Genomic DNA, 18,944 nt, shown 5'->3' with positions numbered 1-18,944 from the left:
GAACAACCTTCGGTACATCAAAATACATAAACTCATAATAACTGTCATCGTAATGTTAAGCGTGCGGACCCTACGGGTTCGAGAACAATGTAGACATGACCGAGACACGTCTCCGGTCAATAACCAATAGCGGGACCTGGATGCCCATATTGGCTCCTACATATTCTACGAAGATCTTTATCGGTCAGACCACATAACAACATACGTTGTTCCCTTTGTCATCGGTATGTTACTTGCCCGAGATTCGATCGTCGGTATCCAATACCTAGTTCAATCTCGTTACCGGCAAGTCTCTTTACTCGTTCCGTAATACATCATCTCACAACTAACATATTAGTTGTAATGCTTGCAAGGCTTATGTGATGTGCATTACCGAGAGGGCCCAGAGATACCTCTCCGACAATCGGAGTGACAAATCCTAATCTCGAAATACGCCAACCCAACATCTACCATTGGAGACACCTGTAGAGCTCCTTTATAATCACCCAGTTACGTTGTGATGTTTGGTAGCACACAAAGTGTTCCTCCGGTAAACGGGAGTTGCATAATCTCATAGTCATGGGAACATGTATAAGTCATGAAGAAAAGCAATAGCAACATACGAAACGATCGGGTGCTAAGCTAATGGAATGGGTCATGTCAATCAGATCATTCAACTAATGATGTGACCTCGTTAATCAAATAACAACTCTTTGTTCATGGTTAGGAAACATAACCATCTTTGATTAACGAGCTAGTCAAGTAGAGGCATACTAGTGACACTCTGTTTGTCTATGTATTCACACATGTATTATGTTTCCGGTTAATACAATTCTAGCATGAATAATAAACATTTATCATGATATAAGGAAATAAATAATAACTTTATTATTGCCTCTAGGGCATATTTCCTTCAATTGCTACCCCCTCAGGGCTCCCATCCCGCCTAACCCTGGAGCGGTTGACCACGAGATCTAGCCCGTTGACTTTCCACGGACGGGCTTTGACCAGTGGACGTCTCCACCCGGTTGTGTCAGGTCAGCCCAGAGGGACACCTGGGAGCAACATTCGGGCCAAACCCATAGCTACATCCCCTCCGTGTAGACCCGACGCGTCCGTTTCCCCCCTCTAGGTGCCGGCGGCGACGCCGTCCGTGAGGGGGCCACACCCCGGAGACGCGTGCCGCCTCTTCGGACATGCCACAACACCACCACGCATGTATGAGGGGCTGGTGCGACGCTCTGGTGGTATTGCAACCCCCAGGGCCCCTGTCCCGCCTAACCCTGGAGCGGTTGACCACGAGATCTAACCCTTTGACTTTCCACGATCGGGCTTTGACCAGTGGACCTCTCCACCCGGTTGAGTCAAGTCAGCCCAGAGGGACACCTGGGAGCAATATCCGGGCCAAACCCACAACTACATCCCCTTCGTGTAGAACCAACACGTCCATTTCCCCCCTCCAGGTGCCGGGGGCGGCGCCGTCCGTGAGGGGGGCCACACCCCGAAGACGCGTGCCGCCTCTTCGGACATGCCACAACACCACCCCACATGTATAAGGGGCCGGTGTGACGCTCTGGTGGTATTGCTACCCCCCAGGGCCCCCGTTCCGCCTAACCCTGGAGCGGGTGACCACGAGATCTAGCCCTTTGACTTTCCACGGACGGGCTTTAACCAGTCACCCTCTCCACCCGGTTGTGTCAGGTCATCCTAGAGGGACACCTAGGAGCAATATTCGGCCCAAACCCACAGCTACATCCCCTCCATGTTGACCCGACGCGTCCGTTTCCCCCCTCCAGGTGCCGGCGGCGGCGCCGTTCGTGAGGGCGGCCACACCCCAGAGATGCGTGCCACCTCTTCGGACATGCCACAACACCACCCCGCATGTATTAGGGGCCGGTGCGATGCTCCGGTGGCATTACAACCCCCCAGGGCACCCGTCCCGCCTAACCCTGGAGCGATTGACGACGAGATCTAGCCCTTTGACTTTTCATGGACGGGCTTTGACTAGTGGACCTCTCCACCCGGTTGTGTCAGGTCAGCCTAGAGGGATACCTGGGATCAACATTCGGGACAAACCCACAGTCACATCCCCTCCGTGTAGACCCAACGCGTCCGTTCCCCCCCTTTAGGTGCTGGCGGCGGCCCCGTCCGTGAGGGGGCCCACACCCTGGAGACGCGTGCCGCCTCTTCGGACATGCCACAACACCACCCCGCATGTATGAGGGGTGTTGGGGAACGTAGCAGAAATTCAAAATTTTCCTACGTGTCACCAAGATCTATCAATGGAGAGACCATCAACGAGGGGAAGGAGAGTGCATCTACATACCCTTGTAGATCGCTACGCGGAAGCGTTCAAGAGAACGGGGTTGATGGAGTCGTACTCGTCGTGATCCAAATCACCGGAGATCCTAGTGCCGAACGGACGACACCTCTGTGTTCAACACACGTACAGCCCGGTGACGTCTCCTACGCCTTGATCCAGCAAGGGGAGAAGGAGAGGTTGGGGAAGAGTCCATCCGTCAGCAGCACAACGGCGTGGTGGTGGTGGAGGAGCGTGGTACTCCAGCAGGGCTTCGCCAAGCACCGCAAGAGACGAGGAGGGAGAGGGGTAGGGCTGCGCCAAGAAGGAGAGGAACTCGTGTGTGTTGGGCAGCCCAAACCTCAAGTATATATAGGGGAAGGGGAGGGGCTGTGCCCCCACCTAGGGTTCCCTCCCTAGGGGTGGCGGCAGCCCCCTAGATCCCATCTAGGTGGCGGCCACAAGGGGGAGAGGGGGAGGCGCACCTGGGGTGGGCCTTAGGGCCCATCTGCCCTAGGGTTTGCCCCCTTCCCCTCTTGGAGGCGCCTTGGGCCCTTGTGGCGGGGCGCACCAGCCCACCTGGGGCTGGTCCCCTCCCACACTTGGCCCATGAAGCCCTCCGGGGCTTGTGTCCCCACTTGGTGGACCCCCGGGACCCTCCCGGTGGTCCCGGTACGTTACCGATAAAACCCGAAACTTTTCCGGTGACCAAAACAGGACTTCCCATATATAAATCTTTACCTCCGGACCATTCCGGTACTCCTCGTGACGTCCGGGATCTCATCCGGGACTCCGAACAACATTCGGTAACCACATATATCTATTCCCTATAACCCTAGCGTCATCGAACCTTAAGTGTGTAGACCCTACGGGTTCGGGAACCATGCAGACATGACCGAGATAACTCACTGGTCAATAACCAACAGCGGGATCTGGATACCCATGTTGGCTCCCACATGTTCCACGATGATCTCATCGGATGAACCACGATGTCAAGGACTTAATCAATGCCGTATACAATTCCCTTTGTCTAGCGGTACGATATTTGCCGGAGATTCGACCGTCGGTATCCAGATACCTTGTTCAATCTCGTTACCGGCAAGTCTCTTTACTCGTTCTGTAACACATCATCCCGTGATCAACTCCTTGATCACATTGTGCACATTATGATGATGTCCTACTGAGTGGGCCCAGAGATACCTCTCTGTTTACACGGAGTGACAAATCCCAGTCTAGATTCGTGCCAACCCAACAGACACTTTCGGAGATACCTGTAGTGTACCTTTATATCCACCCAGTTATGTTGTGACGTTTGGCACACCCAAAGCACTCCTATGGTATCCGGGAGTTGCACAATCTCATGGTCTAAGGAAATGATACTTGACATTAGAAAAGCTTTAGCATACGAACTACATGATCTTGTGCTAGGCTTAGGATTGGGTCTTGTCCATCACATCATTCTCCTAATGATGTGATCCCGTTATCAATGACATCCAATGTCCATGGTAAGGAAACCGTAACCATCTATTGATCAACGAGCTAGTCAACTAGAGGCTTACTAGGGACATGGTGTTGTCTATGTATCCACACATGTATCTGAGTTTCCTATCAATACAATTCTAGCATGGATAATAAACGATTATCATGAACAAGGAAATATAATAATAATCAATTTATTATTGCCTCTAGGGCATATTTCCAACAGTCTCCCACTTGCACTAGAGTCAATAGTCCAGTTCACATCGATATGTGATTAACACTCAAGGTCACATCCCCATGTGACTAACACCCAAAGAGTTTACTAGAGTCAATAATCTAGTTCACATTACCATGTGATTAACACTCGATGAGTTCTAGGTTTGATCATGTTATGCCTGTGAGAGATGTTATAGTCAACGGGTCTGAATCTTTCAGATCCGTGTGTGCTTTACAAATCTCTATGTCATCTCCTAAATGCAGCTACCACGTTCTATTTGGAGCTATTCCAAATAACTGTTCTACTATACGAATCCAGTTTACTACTCAGAATAATCTGGATTAGTGTCAAAGTTTGCATCGGCGTAACCCTTTACGACGAACTCTTTTACCACCTCCATAATCGAGAAAATTCCTTAGTCCACTAGTTACTAAGGATAACTTTGACCGCTATCCTGTGATCCATTCTTGGATCACTCTTGTACCCCTTGACTGACTCATGGCAAGGCACACTTCAGGTGCGGCACATAGCATAGCATATTGTAGAGAGCCTATGACAAAAGCATAGGGGACAACCTTCGTCATTCCTCTTTCTTCTGCCGTGGTCGAGCTTTAAGTCTTAACTTCATACCTTACAACTCAGGCAAGAACTCCTTCTTTGACTGATCCATCTTGAACACCTTCAAGATCATGTCAAGGTATGTGCTCATTTGAAAGTACCATTAAGCGTTTTGATCTATCCTTATAGATCTTGATGCTCAATGTTCAAGTAGCTTAATCCAGGCTTTCCATTGAAAAACACTTTTCAAATAACTCTGCATGCTTTCCAGAAATTCTACATAATTTCCGATCAACAATATGTTAACAACATATACTCATCAGAAATTCTATAGTGCTCCCACTCACTTCTTTGGAAATACAAGTTTCTCATGAACTTTGTATACACCCAAAACTTTGATCATCTCATCAAAGCATACATTCCAACTCCGAGATGCTTACTCCAGTCCTTAGAAGGATTGCTGGAGCTTTGCATACTTGTTAGCATCTTTCAGGATTGACAAAACCTTCCGGTTGTATCACATACAACCTATCCTCAAAAATCGTCGAGGAAACAATGTTTTGACATCCTATCTGCAAGATTTCATAAATAATGCAGTAATTGCTAATATAATTCCAACAGACTCTTAGCATCGCTACGAGTGAGAAAGTCTCATCGTAGTCAACTCCTTGAACTTGTCGGAAAACATCTTAACGACAAGTCGAGCTTTCTTAATGGTGATACTTGCCATCATTGTCCATCTTCCTTTTAAAAATCCATCTGTACTCAACAGCCTTACGACCATCGAGTCGTTCTGCCAAAGTCTACACTTTGTTTTCATATATGGATCCTCTCTCGGATTATATGGCCTCGAGCCATTTTGGAATCCAGGCCCACCATCGCTTCTCCATAGCTCGTAGGTTCATTGTTGTCTAGCAACATGACTTCCAAGACATGATTACATACCACTCTGAAGTAGTACGCATCCTTGTCATCACACGAGGTTTGGTAGTGACTTGATCTGAAGTTTCATGATCACTATCATAAGCTTCCACTTCAATTGGTGTAGGTGCCATAGGAACAACTCCCTGTGCCCTGCCACACACTAGTTGAAGAGACGGTTCAATAACCTCATCAAGTCTCCACCATCCTCCCACTCAATTCTTTCGAGAGAAACTTTTCCTCAAGAAAGGACCCGATTCTAGAAACAATCCCTTATTGATTTCGGATATGAGACAGGAGGTATACCCAACTGTTTTGGGTGTCATATGAAGATGCATTTATCCGCTTTGGGTTCGAGCTTATCAGCCTGAAACTTCTTCACATAAGCGTTGTATCCCCAAACTTTTAAGAAATGATAGCTTAGATTTCTCTAAACCATAGTTCATACGGTGTCATCTCATCGGAATTACGTGGTGCCCTTTTTAAAGTGAATGTGGTTGTCTCTAATGCCTAACCCATAAACTATCATGGTAATTCGATAAGAGACATCATGGTATGCATCATATCCAATAGGGTGCAGTTATGATGTACGGACACACCATCACACCATGGTGTTCCTGGCTGTATTGGTTGTGAAACAATTTCCACAATGTCTTAATTCTGTGCCAAACTCGTAATTCAGATATTCATCTCTACGATCATATCATAGACATTTTATCCTCTTGTCACGACGATGTTCAACTTCACTCAGAAATTACTTGAACCTTTCAATAATTCAGACTTATGTTTCATCAAGTAAATATACTCAGTATCTACTCAAATCATCTGTGAAGTAAGAACATAACGATATCCACTACATGCCTCAGCACTCATTGGACTGCGCACATCAAGATGTATTACTTCCAACAAGTTGCTTTCTTGTTCCATTTTACTGAAAACGAGGCTTTCAGTCATCTTGCCCATGTGGTATGATTTGCATGTCTCAAGTGATTCAAAATCAAGTGAGTCCAAAAGATCCATCTGTATAGAGTTTCTTCATGCATATCTACCAACAAACATGGTTCGCATGTCTCAATCCTTTCAAAAATGAGTGAGTCCATCAACATGGAGCTTCTTCATGCGTTTTATACCGGTATGACTTAAGTGGCAGTGCCACAAGTAGGTGGTACTATCATTACTATCTTACATCTTTTGGCATGAACATGTGCATCACTACGATCGAGATTCAATAAACCATTCATTTTAGGTGTAAGACCATTGAAGGTATTATTCAAATAAACAAAGTAACCATTATTCTCCTTAAATGAATAACCGTATTGCGATAGACGTAATCCAATCATGTCTATGCTCAACACAAACACCAAATAACAATTATTTAGGTTTTAATACCAATCTCGATGGTAGAGGGAGCGTACGATATTTGATCAACCTTGGAAATACTTCCAACACATATCGTCATCTCACCTTTTAGCTAGTCTCCGTTTATTCCGTAGCCTTTTGTTTCGAGTTACTAACACTTAGCAACCGAACCGGTATCTAATACCCTGGTGCTACCAGGAGTACTAGTAAAGTACACATTGTAATGCATATCCAATATACTTCTGTCGACCTTGCCATCCTTCTCATCTCAAGTATCTAGGGTGGTTCTGCTTCAGTGACTGTTCCCCTTATTACAGAAGCATTTAGTCTCGGGCTTGGGTTCAACCTTGGGTTTCTTCACTAGAGTAGCAACTGAATTGCCGTTTCATGAAGTATCCCTTCTTTCCCTTGCCCTTCTTGAAACTAGTGGTTTCACCAACCATCAACAATTGATGCTCCTTCTTGATTTCTACTTTTGTGGTGTCAAACATCGCGAATATCTCAAGGATCATCATATATGTCCCGGATATTTTATAGTTCATCACGAAGCTCTAGCAGCTTGCTGGTAATGACTTCAGAGAAACATCATTGTCTCATCTGGAAGATCAACTCCCACTCGATTCAAATGATTGTTGTACTCAGACAATCTGAGCACAAGCTCAACAATTGAGCTTTTCTCCCTTAGTTTGCAGGCTAAGAAAATCGTCGGAGGTCTTATACCTCTTGACGTGGGGAGCCTAAAATCCCAATTTCAGCCCTCGAAACATCTCATATGTGTCGTGATGTTTTAAAACATCTTCGGTGCCTCAACTCTAAACTGTTTAACTGAACTATCACGTAGTTATCAAAATGTGTATGTCAGATGTTCGCAGCATCCACAGACGACGTTCGAGGTTCAGCACACTGAGCGGTGCATTAAGGACATAAGCCTTTTACTGTCTGCATAATTTCTACTATCAACTTTCAACTAATTTTTCTCTAGGAACATATCTAAACAGTAGAACTAAAGCGCGAGCTACGACATAATTTGCAAAATCCTTTTGACTATGTTAAGGGTAAACAAGTTCATCTTATGAACTCCCACTCAGATAGACATCCCTCTAGTCATCTAAGTGATTACATGATTCGAGTCAACTAGGCCGTGTCCGATCATCACGTGAGATGGACTAGTCAACATCGGTGAACATCTTCATGTTGATCGTATCTTCTATACGACTCATGTTCGACCTTTCGGTCTTCTGTGTTCCGAGGCCATGTCTGTACATGCTAGGCTCGTCAAGTCAACCTAAGTGTTTGCATGAGTAAATCTGTCTTACACCCGTTGTATGTGAACGTTGGAATCTATCACACCCGATCATCACGTGGTGCTTCGAAACAACGAACTGTCGTAAAGGTGCACAGTTAGGGGGAACACTTTCTTGAAATTATTATGAGGGATCATCTTATTTACTACCGTCGTTCTAAGTAAACAAGATGCAAAAACATGATAAACATCACATGCAATCAAATAATAGTGACATGATATGGCCAATATCATATAGCTCCTTTGATCTCCATCTTGGGGCTCCATGATCATCTTGTCACCGGCATGACACCATGATCTCCATCATCATGATCTCCATCATCGTGTCTTCTTGAAGTTGTCACGTCATCTATTACTTCTACTACTATGGCTAACGCTTTAGCAATAAAGTAAAGTAATTACATGACATTTATGTTGACACGCAGGTCATAAATAAATAAAGACAACTCCTATGGCTCCTGCCGATTGTCATACTCATCGACATGCAAGTCGTGATTCCTATTACAAGAACATGATCAATCTCATACATCACATCTATCATTCATCACATCCTTTTTGGCCATATCACATCACATAGCATACCCTGCAAAAACAAGTTAGACGTCCTCTAATTGTTGTTTGCATGTTGTATGTGGCTGCTATGGGTTTCTAGCAAGAACGTTTCTTACCTACGCAAAAACCACAACGTGATATGCCAATTGCTATTTACCCTTCATAAGGACCCTTTTCATCGAATCCGATCCGACTAAAGTGGGAGAGACAGACACCCGCCAGCCACCTTATGCAACTAGTGCATGTTAGTCGGTGGAACCGGTCTCACGTAAGCGTACGTGTAAGGTTGGTCCGGGCCGCTTCATCCCACAATGCCGCCGAATCAAGATTGGACTAGTAATGGTAAGCATATTGAACAAAATCAACGTCCACAACTACTTTGTGTTCTACTCGTGCATAGAAACTACGCATAGACCTAGCTCTGATACCACTGTTGGGGAACGTAGCAGAAATTCAAAATTTTCCTACGTGTCACCAAGATCTATCTATGGAGAGACCAACAATGAGGGGAAGGAGAGTGCATCTACATACCCTTGTAGATCGCTACGCGGAAGCGTTCAAGAGAACGGGGTTGATGGAGTCGTACTCGTCGTGATCCAAATCACCGGAGATCCTAGTGCCGAACGGACGGCACCTCCGTGTTCAACACACGTACAGCCCGGTGACGTCTCCTACGCCTTGATCCAGCAAGGGGAGAAGGAGAGGTTGGGGAAGACTCCATCCATCAGCAGCACAATGGCGTGGTGGTGATGGAGGAGCGTGGTACTCCAGCAGGGCTTCGCCAAGCACCGCAAGAGACGAGGAGGGAGAGGGGTAGGGCTGCGCCAAGAAGGAGAGGAACTCGTGTGTGTTGGGCAGCCCAAACCTCAAGTATATATAGGGGAAGGGGAGAGGCTGTGCCCCCACCTAGGGTTCCCTCCCTAGGGGTGGCGGCAGCCCCCTAGATCCCATCTAGGTGGCGGCCACAAGGGGGAGAGGGGGAGGCGCACCTGGGGTGGGCCTTAGGGCCCATCTGCCCTAGGGTTTGCCCCCTTCCCCTCTTGGAGGCGCCTTGGGCCCTTGTGGCGGGGTGCACCAGCCCACCTGGGGCTGGTCCCCTCCCACACTTGGCCCATGAAGCCCTCCGGGGCTTGTGGCCCCACTTGGTGGACCCCCGGGACCCTCCCGGTGGTCCCGGTACGTTACCGATAAAACCCGAAACTTTTCTGGTGACCAAAACAGGACTTCCCATATATAAATCTTTACCTACGGACCATTCCGGAACTCGTCGTGACGTCCGGGATCTCATCCGGGACTCCGAACAACATTCGGTAACCACGTATATCTATTCCCTATAACCCTAGCGTCATCGAACCTTAAGTGTGTAGACCCTACGGGTTCGGGAACCATGCAGACATGACCGAGATAACTCTCTGGTCAATAACCAACAACGGGATCTGGATACCCATGTTGGCTCCCACATGTTCCACGATGATCTCATCGGATGAACCACGATGTCAAGGACTTAATCAATCCCGTATACAATTCCCTTTGTCTAGCGGTACGATACTTGCCGGAGATTCGATCGTCGGTATCCAGATACCTTGTTCAATCTCGTTACCGGCAAGTCTCTTTACTCCTTCCGTAACACATCATCCCGTGATCAAATCCTTGATCACATTGTGCACATTATGATGATGTCCTACCGAGTGGGCCCAGAGATACCTCTCCGTTTACACGGAGTGACAAATCCCAGTCTAGATTCGTGCCAACCCAACAGACACTTTCGGAGATACCTGTAGTGTACCTTTATAGCCACCTAGTTACGTTGTGACGTTTGGCACACCCAAAGCACTCCTACGGTATCCGGGAGTTGCACAATCTCATGGTCTAAGGAAATGATACTTGACATTAGAAAAGCTTTAGCATACGAACTACATGATCTTGTGCTAGGCTTAGGATTGGGTCTTGTCCATCACATCATTCTCCTAATGATGTGATCCCGTTATCAATGACATCCAATGTCCATGGTCAGGAAACCGTAACCATCTATTGATCAACGAGCTAGTCAACTAGAGGCTTACTAGGGACATGGTGTTGTCTATGTATCCACACATGTATCTGAGTTTCCTATCAATACAATTCTAGCATGGATAATAAACGATTATCATGAAAAAGGAAATATAATAATAATCAATTTATTATTGCCTCTAGGGCATATTTCCAACAGTCTCCCACTTGCACTAGAGTCAATAGTCCAGTTCACATCGATATGTGATTAACACTCAAGGTCACATCCCCATGTGACTAACACCCAAAGAGTTTACTAGAGTCAATAATCTAGTTCACATTACCATGTGATTAACACTCGATGAGTTCTAAGTTTGATCATGTTATGCTTGTGAGAGATGTTATAGTCAACGGGTCTGAATCTTTCAGATCCGTGTGTGCTTTACAAATCTCTATGTCATCTCCTAAATGCAGCTACCACGTTCTATTTGGAGATATTCCAAATAACTGTTCTACTATACGAATCCAGTTTACTACTCAGAATAATCTGGATTAGTGTCAAAGTTTGCATCGGCGTAACCCTTTACGACGAACTCTTTTATCACCTCCATAACCGAGAAAATTCCTTAGTCCACTAGTTACTAAGGATAACTTTGACCGCTATCCTGTGATCCATTCTTGGATCACTCTTGTACCCCTTGACTGACTGACTCATGGCAAAGCACACTTCAGGTGCGGCACACAGCATGGCTAGTCAACTAGAGGCTTACTAGGGACATGGTGTTGTCTATGTATCCACACATGTATATGAGTTTCCTATCAATACAATTCTAGCATGGATAATAAATGATTATCATGAACAAGGAAATATAATAATAATCAATTTATTATTGCCTCTAGGGCATATTTCCAACAAGGGGCCGGTGCGACGCTTCGGTGGCATTGCAATCCCCCAGGGCCCTCGTCCCGCCTAACCTTGGAGCGGTTGACCACGAGATCTAGCCCTTTGTCTTTCCATGGATGGGCTTTGACCAGTGGAGCTCTCCACCCGGTTGTGTCAGGTCAGCCCAGAGGGACACCTGGGAGCAACATCCGGGCCAAACCCACAGCTACATCCCCTCCGTGTAGACCCGACGCGTCCGTTTCCCCCCTCCAGGTGCCGGTGACGGAGCCGTCCGTGAGGGGGGCCACACCCCGGAGACGCGTGCTGCCTCTTCAAACATGCCACAACACCACCCCGCATGTATGAGGGGCCGGTGCGATGCTCCATCGCATGGCCACCCCCCCAGGGCCCCCGTCCCGCCTAACCCTAGAGCGGTTGACCACGAGATCTAGCCCTTTGACTTTCCACGGACGGGCTTTGACCAGTGGACCTCTCCACCCGGTTGTGTCAGGTCAGCCTAGAGGGACACCTGGGAGCAACATCCGGGCCAAACCCACAGCTACATCCCCTCCGTGTAGACCCGACACGTCCATTTCCCCCCTCCAGGTGCCGGCGGCGGCGCCGTCCGTGAGGGGGCCACACCCCGGAGACGCGTGCAGCCTCTTCGGACATGCCACAACACCACCCTGCATGTATGAGGGGCCGATGCGACGCTCAGGTGGCATTGCTACCCTCCTAGCCTCCTGTCCCGCCTAACCCTGGAGCGGGTGACCACGAGATCTAGCCTTTGACTTTTCATGGACGGGCTTTGACCAGTCACCCTCTTCACCCGGTTGTGTCAGGTCAGCCCAGAGGGACAACTGGGAGCAACATCCGAGCCAAACCCACAGCTACATCCCCTTCGCGTAGACCCGACGCGTCTGTTTCCCCCCTCCAGGTGCCGGCGGCGGCGCCGTCCGTTAGGGGGGCCACGCCTCAGAGATGCGTGCCGTCTCTTCGGACATGCCACAACACCACCTGGTTGTGGTAGGTCATCCCATAGAAACACTTGGGAGCAACGTCCCCTCCGTATAGACCCGATGCGGCTGTTTCCGCCCTCCAGGTGCCAGCGGCGGCGCCGTATGTGAGGGGGCACACCGCGAACGTGAGGGGATCACACTCCGGAGCCGGGTGCCGGGCGTTTGCAACCGCCACAAAACTTCTGCCGGCATAGCTGTTTTTGATTTTAATAAAATATAAGGACATATATTCAAAAGAACATGACGGCACATTATTAACGTGCTCGAAAAAATACAAACTATATATATATATTCATAATCTATGGAAAAAATTACAAACTACATATATATTCACATAATAATACATAAAAAGCATATGCTACATGTCAGTTAATATAATAATACATAAAAAAGCATAAGAACACACACACACACACACACACACACACACACATAAAATAACTATGCCGACGGCTTTGCCGTCAGCATAGAGACGATAGGGTTTAGGCGGGCGGCGGGCCGCGGATCGCTGACATGGCGGATATGCCGATGGCCGCCGTCGGCATACGTGCTGGATAGTGCGCCGTGGATCGGTGACGTGTCATGCGGAGATATGCCGACGACCGCCCGTCCCCACCGTCGGCATAGATTTGACGACGTTAGCCGCTGGTCACGGACGGGGTCGCCGGGCCCACGGGTATGCCGACGGCAGCTGTCGGCATGTTCTCAGTTAGGCCGATGGGTGCCGTCGGCTTACCTCGGGGTAGCCCGACGGCCAGGATACGCCGACGGCCAAGACATGGCTGTCGGCATAGCTCCGTATAGGCCGTCGGCGGCCGTCGGCATTGTTTTGGTCATCGGGGTAGGACTCTTTTCCGGTAGTGGTAGGATGAGCTTTCCTTCCTTAGCGCTGGAGTCAGACAATGAAATGGAAAATCACCAACGACAATCACCCCCCACCCCGCGGCGCTTCGTGGCATGCTCATCATTCCGTAACCCACGCACTGGTGCGGCTACAAATACACCGCTCCATCCTTAGACGACCATCAAGTGAAGAAGAAGAAGAAGCAGAAGACAGCAGACCCAATCTTCAATGGCGCGATGCATGGCAACAGCTCCCTCTCGTGTTCGCTGCTCCCCAGCTGCTGCTTCTCCATCCACGTGCCCAAGCAGGAGGGTGCCGATCAAAACCAGTTGACTAGGCCAAAACTGAGAACAGGGTTGTGTTTTGATCTTTGAGAAAAATTGAGGGTGTAATACGGCTGGTTTCGAAGATGAGGGTTGTAAATCAATCGAGTGGTTAGTTCGGGGTTAAATTGTGTACCTTTCTCATTATGTTTTAATTAGTAATATATACCCTGGATCAGTAGCAGTTTTTTTTAAAATCAAAACATGCCAACTGTATTCACTTGAAATAACAAGTATACCGATGGACCACTTCAACGACGCAATTTCAAAGTACGTCTGTAGGTATTTCCCTTTGATACCATCACCAGTAGCTTTGTATATAGATTTTTTGAGGCCCATATTCCAATTTCGCTCTGGGCCCCAAAATCTAAGGACATGCCCTCAACGGATCTTGTGATCTTTTCCACTACCTAGTACGTGGGTTACCTGCTACTAGTATATATTATCCTAGAATGAGCCGTGTTGATCGCAGCTCGAGACTCACCAACACGTTTTTGTTGTTAGGATTAGGAAGCATCGTCGGAGAGCGTGTAGATGTTGCATCCTTCTGATCTATGCTTCTTTTCATTGGCAGCAGTTGTTGTTCTGGTATCTTGGTTCTTTAGGGTCTCAGCATGACGCTTTCCGACTGTCTTTTACAATAAGGTTTGCCTAGCTCCGATGAGGGTAGGGCGATGATGATGGCGCGTCTTCGACTCACTCCAGTACTTGTAGTCGTCGCTAGGTCGAAAGTGTCTTTCTGCTCCCGAGCTCAAATGAGCTTGGTGAACAGTAATATCAAAAAAATATCAAAAAAGATCGAAAAAACTTCAAAAAATTACAATTTTTTTAGAGAAACATTGACAAAAGTTTTAAGTGCTTGAACTTTTTTATCATGAAATCACATTCCTATAAGGCGTGGTGAAAAAAAAACATATTCACTACTCCAAAATGCTTTTGAAAGTAGCATTTTTAGAGTACCAATTTTGTTTTTTTTTTGCCACGCCTTCTAGGAATGTGATTTAATGACGAATTTTTGCAAGCACTTAATTTTTTTGTCAATGTTTCTCTCAATTTTTTTTGGATTTTTTTAGATTTTGTTTTGCTTTTACTGTTCATCCGAGCTCATTTGAGCTCGGGTGCAGAAACTCTACGTCCCATGGATGTAATCTTTCTTAGGCATGCTCTTTTGCTCACGCGCTCCAGTGCCGGCATGGGCAGCTTCATCCGGGGCCGACAACCTAGCATGTACGGTTGATCAGGGAGCTCTAGTCAAGGGAAGGCCCAGCAGCGGCATGCATTGGCGTATACACGACGGTTCGGCATCCATGGTAGTACGTGAATCTACGTACGAGATGACTTTATACCCGGCGGCTTTTTTTCTTTTTATAATTCTCTTCGGCGGCTTTATTCTTAATTCTCTTCGGCGGCTTTATTTTTAAGTCTCTCCAGATATAGTAGGAGTATATAGTTTGACGTGGCATATAGTCTGACTTTCTTTCTATTGGACGTGCTACATAGTTTTTTTCTTGAGACATACGTGGTACACATTTTGACTTGAAAAGTTCGTATCAGGCTGCGATACTGTGTTCCAATAAAAAACTTCGTATCAGGCTGTTTTTTTGGGGGCCCGGAGCGAAATTGGAATATATGCAACTTTGCTTGAGTAGTGACCAAACATATACTACAGGAGCTCAGATAAGCAAAAACCATATACACGAGATAGGGCTGGAGGCCGTAACGAAAAGTCCACTTCCTGGTGGAGCACACGGTCATTGCACGCTCGTGAATTTTCTATCATTTTAAAAAGCTGCCCATTCTTCTCTTTGAACCCTCTCATGGCATGACATGCATGGCTATAAAAGGAGTAGCATGCGATAAGAACTAAGAAGAGCACTTGGCCCATGCAAGCTACCATGGCGGCACTCCTACAACAACTCATGCAGGCGACGCTTCCACAAGCGCCGCTTCTCTTGTTCTTCCCTCTAGCCCTCGTACTGCTACACTACTTGGTAATCACTGGTAGATCAGGACGAAGCAGCCATGGCTGCCGTCTCCCACCTTCGCCACCAAGGTTGCCAGTCATCGGGCACCTTCACCTCGTCGGCTTCCTCCCACACGTCAACCTCCGCAGGCTCGCCATGAAGTACGGCCCGGACTACATGCTCATCCAACTTGGCTCCGTGCCGACCCTCGTCGTCTCATCGCCACGTGCCGCCCAGACCGTCCTGCGCACACACGACCACGTGTTCGCTTCACGGCCCACGTCCACCGTCGCCGACACCCTAATGACCGCCTCCCTTGACGTCGCATTAGCCGTCTACGGCGATCACTGGCGCCAAGCCAAGAGGCTGCTCTCCACACATTTACTCACCGTCAAGAAGGTGAGCTCCTACCGCCCGGGCCGTGAGGAGGAAGCGCGCCTTGTCGTGGCCAACATCGCTAAGGCGGCTGCGTCGCACGAGACCATGGACATGAGTGACATGATCTACTCTTTCACCAGCGACATCGTGTGCCGCGCCGTGTCCGGCAACCTCTTCAAGGTCGACGGCCGGAACAGGCTCCTCCGTGAGCTCATCGAGGCGTCCGGGGCGCTCATCGGGGGTGTCAACATCGAAGACTTCTACCCGGGGTTAGTGCGGGTGGGCTTCATCAAGAGAGCTGTGTGTGCCAGGGCCGACAAGCTGAAAAAGAGATGGGACGAGTTGCTGGACAAGGTGGTCGACGACCACCAAGAAAACACGGTGCAGCTACGGGAACCTGACTTCATTGACAGTCTCCTCTCCTGTCAGCACGAACACGGTCTCACCAAGGATCACATCAAGGCCATGCTCATTGTAAGTACAGCTAAATATATGAGCACAATATGTTCTACGTGTATGTTGAACATTAATCTCTTGATTATTAACCATGTCCGTTTTCAAATTGTTTAGGACATATTTTTCGGAGCAACTGACTCAACGTCCATGCTTATAGAGTCTGTCATGGCAGAGCTCATAAGGAACCCTCAAGTCATGTCCAAGCTACAAGCCGAGTTGAGGAGCAAAATCCCTGAAGGAAAAGAGATAATGACAGAAGATGACCTCGCCACCATGACCTACCTGAAGGCTGTCATCAAAGAGACATTCCGTCTGCATCCACCGGCACCGCTCCTGGGGCCGCACCTCTCCATGGACAATGTGCAAATCGATGGCTACATCGTTCCAGCCCACATGCCTGTTCTTGTCAATGCGTGGGCGATTGGTAGGGACCCAAGTACTTGGGAGGACCCAGAGAAGTTCATGCCGGAGAGGTTTCTCAACGTAGACATTGATTACAAGGGGAATAACTTTGAACTCCTTCCATTTGGTACTGGGAGAAGGATGTGCCCAGCGATAAACTTCTCAATGTCAACGTATGAGCTCATGTTAGGGAACCTCCTATATCATTTCGACTGGGAGCTGCCTGGCCCTAGGGCTGCTGGAGGCATGGGTGTTGATATGACAGAGGTGTTTCGGCTTACGTTGCATCGCAAGGAGAAGCTCCTACTAATCCCACGAACACGTACATAGCATATTTATGTTTTATGTGTTCCCTCCAATTCAGTTATATCCATTCCAATGATCAGGATGCTCCGTTTTAAAATATGTGTATGGATTTATTTGTTGCTACATCATAAATAAAAGATATTTGGTTACTTTACTTTGGCAAGCTGAAGAGAAAAATTAAATAACATCAACATTGACCTTTCACAACACATGGACAAGCGAGAGCATATTTTTCACGGTGCCCGTCAAAATAATATACCCCCCCCCCCCCCCAAAAAAAAAAATAGAAATCCAATCAAGTGTAGTACTCCATTAGCTCTCTCACCTATGGTCATGAAGAATGAAGAATGGTTAAAATGAAAAACACATGTTTCAGTTTTAAGTATATCTTACATCTTAAAATGTTTAAAAAAAGGCAAAAAATTCCTAAATTATGTAGGTGTTATCACAGAAAAAATATAAACTGGAAAATATGAGTCGGCAGCTACAACATGACAACAGAAGACCATCATTCAGAAACAAATATTGTATGATACACACATTCTTATTTATCAACCATTACAGAAAAATATAAAATGGAAAAATATGAGTCGGCACCTACAACATGACAACAAAAGACCGTCTTTCAGAAAAAAAATATTGTATGATATGCACATTCTTATTTATCAACCTAATGTTTTGTTTAACTATGTTTTTGTGCCCACTCATATGTAGGGCAATAGTTGCTGGTTGGCGAAGGGGTGTACAATGATAATGGCCACTGAAAGTCACCTTCATGTCTCCGATAAGGGAAATGAAACCTAGAACTCAAATCTTAAAAAAATTGAGCTTGTTTAACTCTGAAAGGTAGCAACAGCAAACGATAAAGTATGTACTTTTCTAGAATCTAATCACAGGGAAATAATATCCATAATATGATCCATCCATCTGGTCTCATACAACAGCACAATCCCACTTAAGAAAATTGATACATCTTTTTAACTAATATGTGCTGGAGAACAATATAAGGAAATAGCATCAGAGATCGAACTATCTACATCTATCAACATTAAGAATCAAGAATGAAGATACACTTGTTGGCGGTACCTCAATATACCTCAACCTGATCTTGAGTCATGGAACCAAACATAGGTATGAATCCATTGCAAATTAAACCTTAGTGTTCTAATATTTGCTATTTTCTTGAAGAAGTTACTACTGTGAGCTATAACCAGGAATTGTTCGAGCTATATTTCCACAGTTGTGGAGTTAGGGCATTAGTTGACAAGGCTATTGCCTGTCATGGGGCGGCGAACCATAATTGAGATTGATGGAAAATCCGAACTATTGGTCAGCATTTTGTTTTAGCGGTGAACATACTACAACTAGGCTTTATCGCAAGAAATTTGTGCCAGAAAGAAAGGTTCATAGGCCAGGCACAATGTTAGTTACGTAGAGAAGTACTTAAAAAATTGTTTTTTAAGAACTAGGGCTTTATTTGTAGAATGTGGGTGCTTGTTTTTGCGGGGAAATGTGGACCCTTATTTAGGCACCTCCACTACCCAAATACTCCTCCCTTCCGGTTTATAAGGTATGTGTGTATCCCTAGGCCATCAGTTTGACCAACGAAATTCTAGTTTTCTTTTAGAAAAGGAGGAGGACCCCGGTCTCTGCATCTAGACGGTGCATGCAGCCACTTTATTAATTATTCACACAAGACCTTACAAAGTCATA

General features: G+C 46.8%; 1 protein-coding gene across 1 annotated transcript; it reads left to right on the top strand.

The window, feature by feature from the left end:
* Window positions 1-15,620: 15,620 nt before the first annotated feature.
* Window positions 15,621-17,255, top strand: LOC123058977 (indole-2-monooxygenase-like). The gene is made up of 2 exons (XM_044481674.1): window positions 15,621-16,541; window positions 16,638-17,255. The coding sequence occupies exons 1-2, from the start codon at window positions 15,621-15,623 to the stop codon at window positions 17,253-17,255; spliced, it is 1,539 nt and encodes a 512-aa protein (XP_044337609.1).
* The last annotated feature ends 1,689 nt before the right edge of the window (window positions 17,256-18,944 follow it).

The sequence above is a fragment of the Triticum aestivum genome, chromosome 1A (assembly GCF_018294505.1).
Source record: "Triticum aestivum cultivar Chinese Spring chromosome 1A, IWGSC CS RefSeq v2.1, whole genome shotgun sequence".
Lineage (NCBI taxonomy): Eukaryota > Viridiplantae > Streptophyta > Magnoliopsida > Poales > Poaceae > Triticum > Triticum aestivum.
This window is presented reverse-complemented; position numbering and strand designations above follow the sequence as displayed.

Excerpts from the sequence above, each read along its gene's own strand:
- LOC123058977 (XM_044481674.1), top strand. The coding sequence starts at position 15,621 with ATGGCGGCACTCCTACAACAACTCATGCAGGCGACGCTTCCACAAGCG. Across the intron at positions 16,542-16,637 it reads ACATCAAGGCCATGCTCATT|GACATATTTTTCGGAGCAAC; the intron begins GTAAGTACAGCT and ends CAAATTGTTTAG.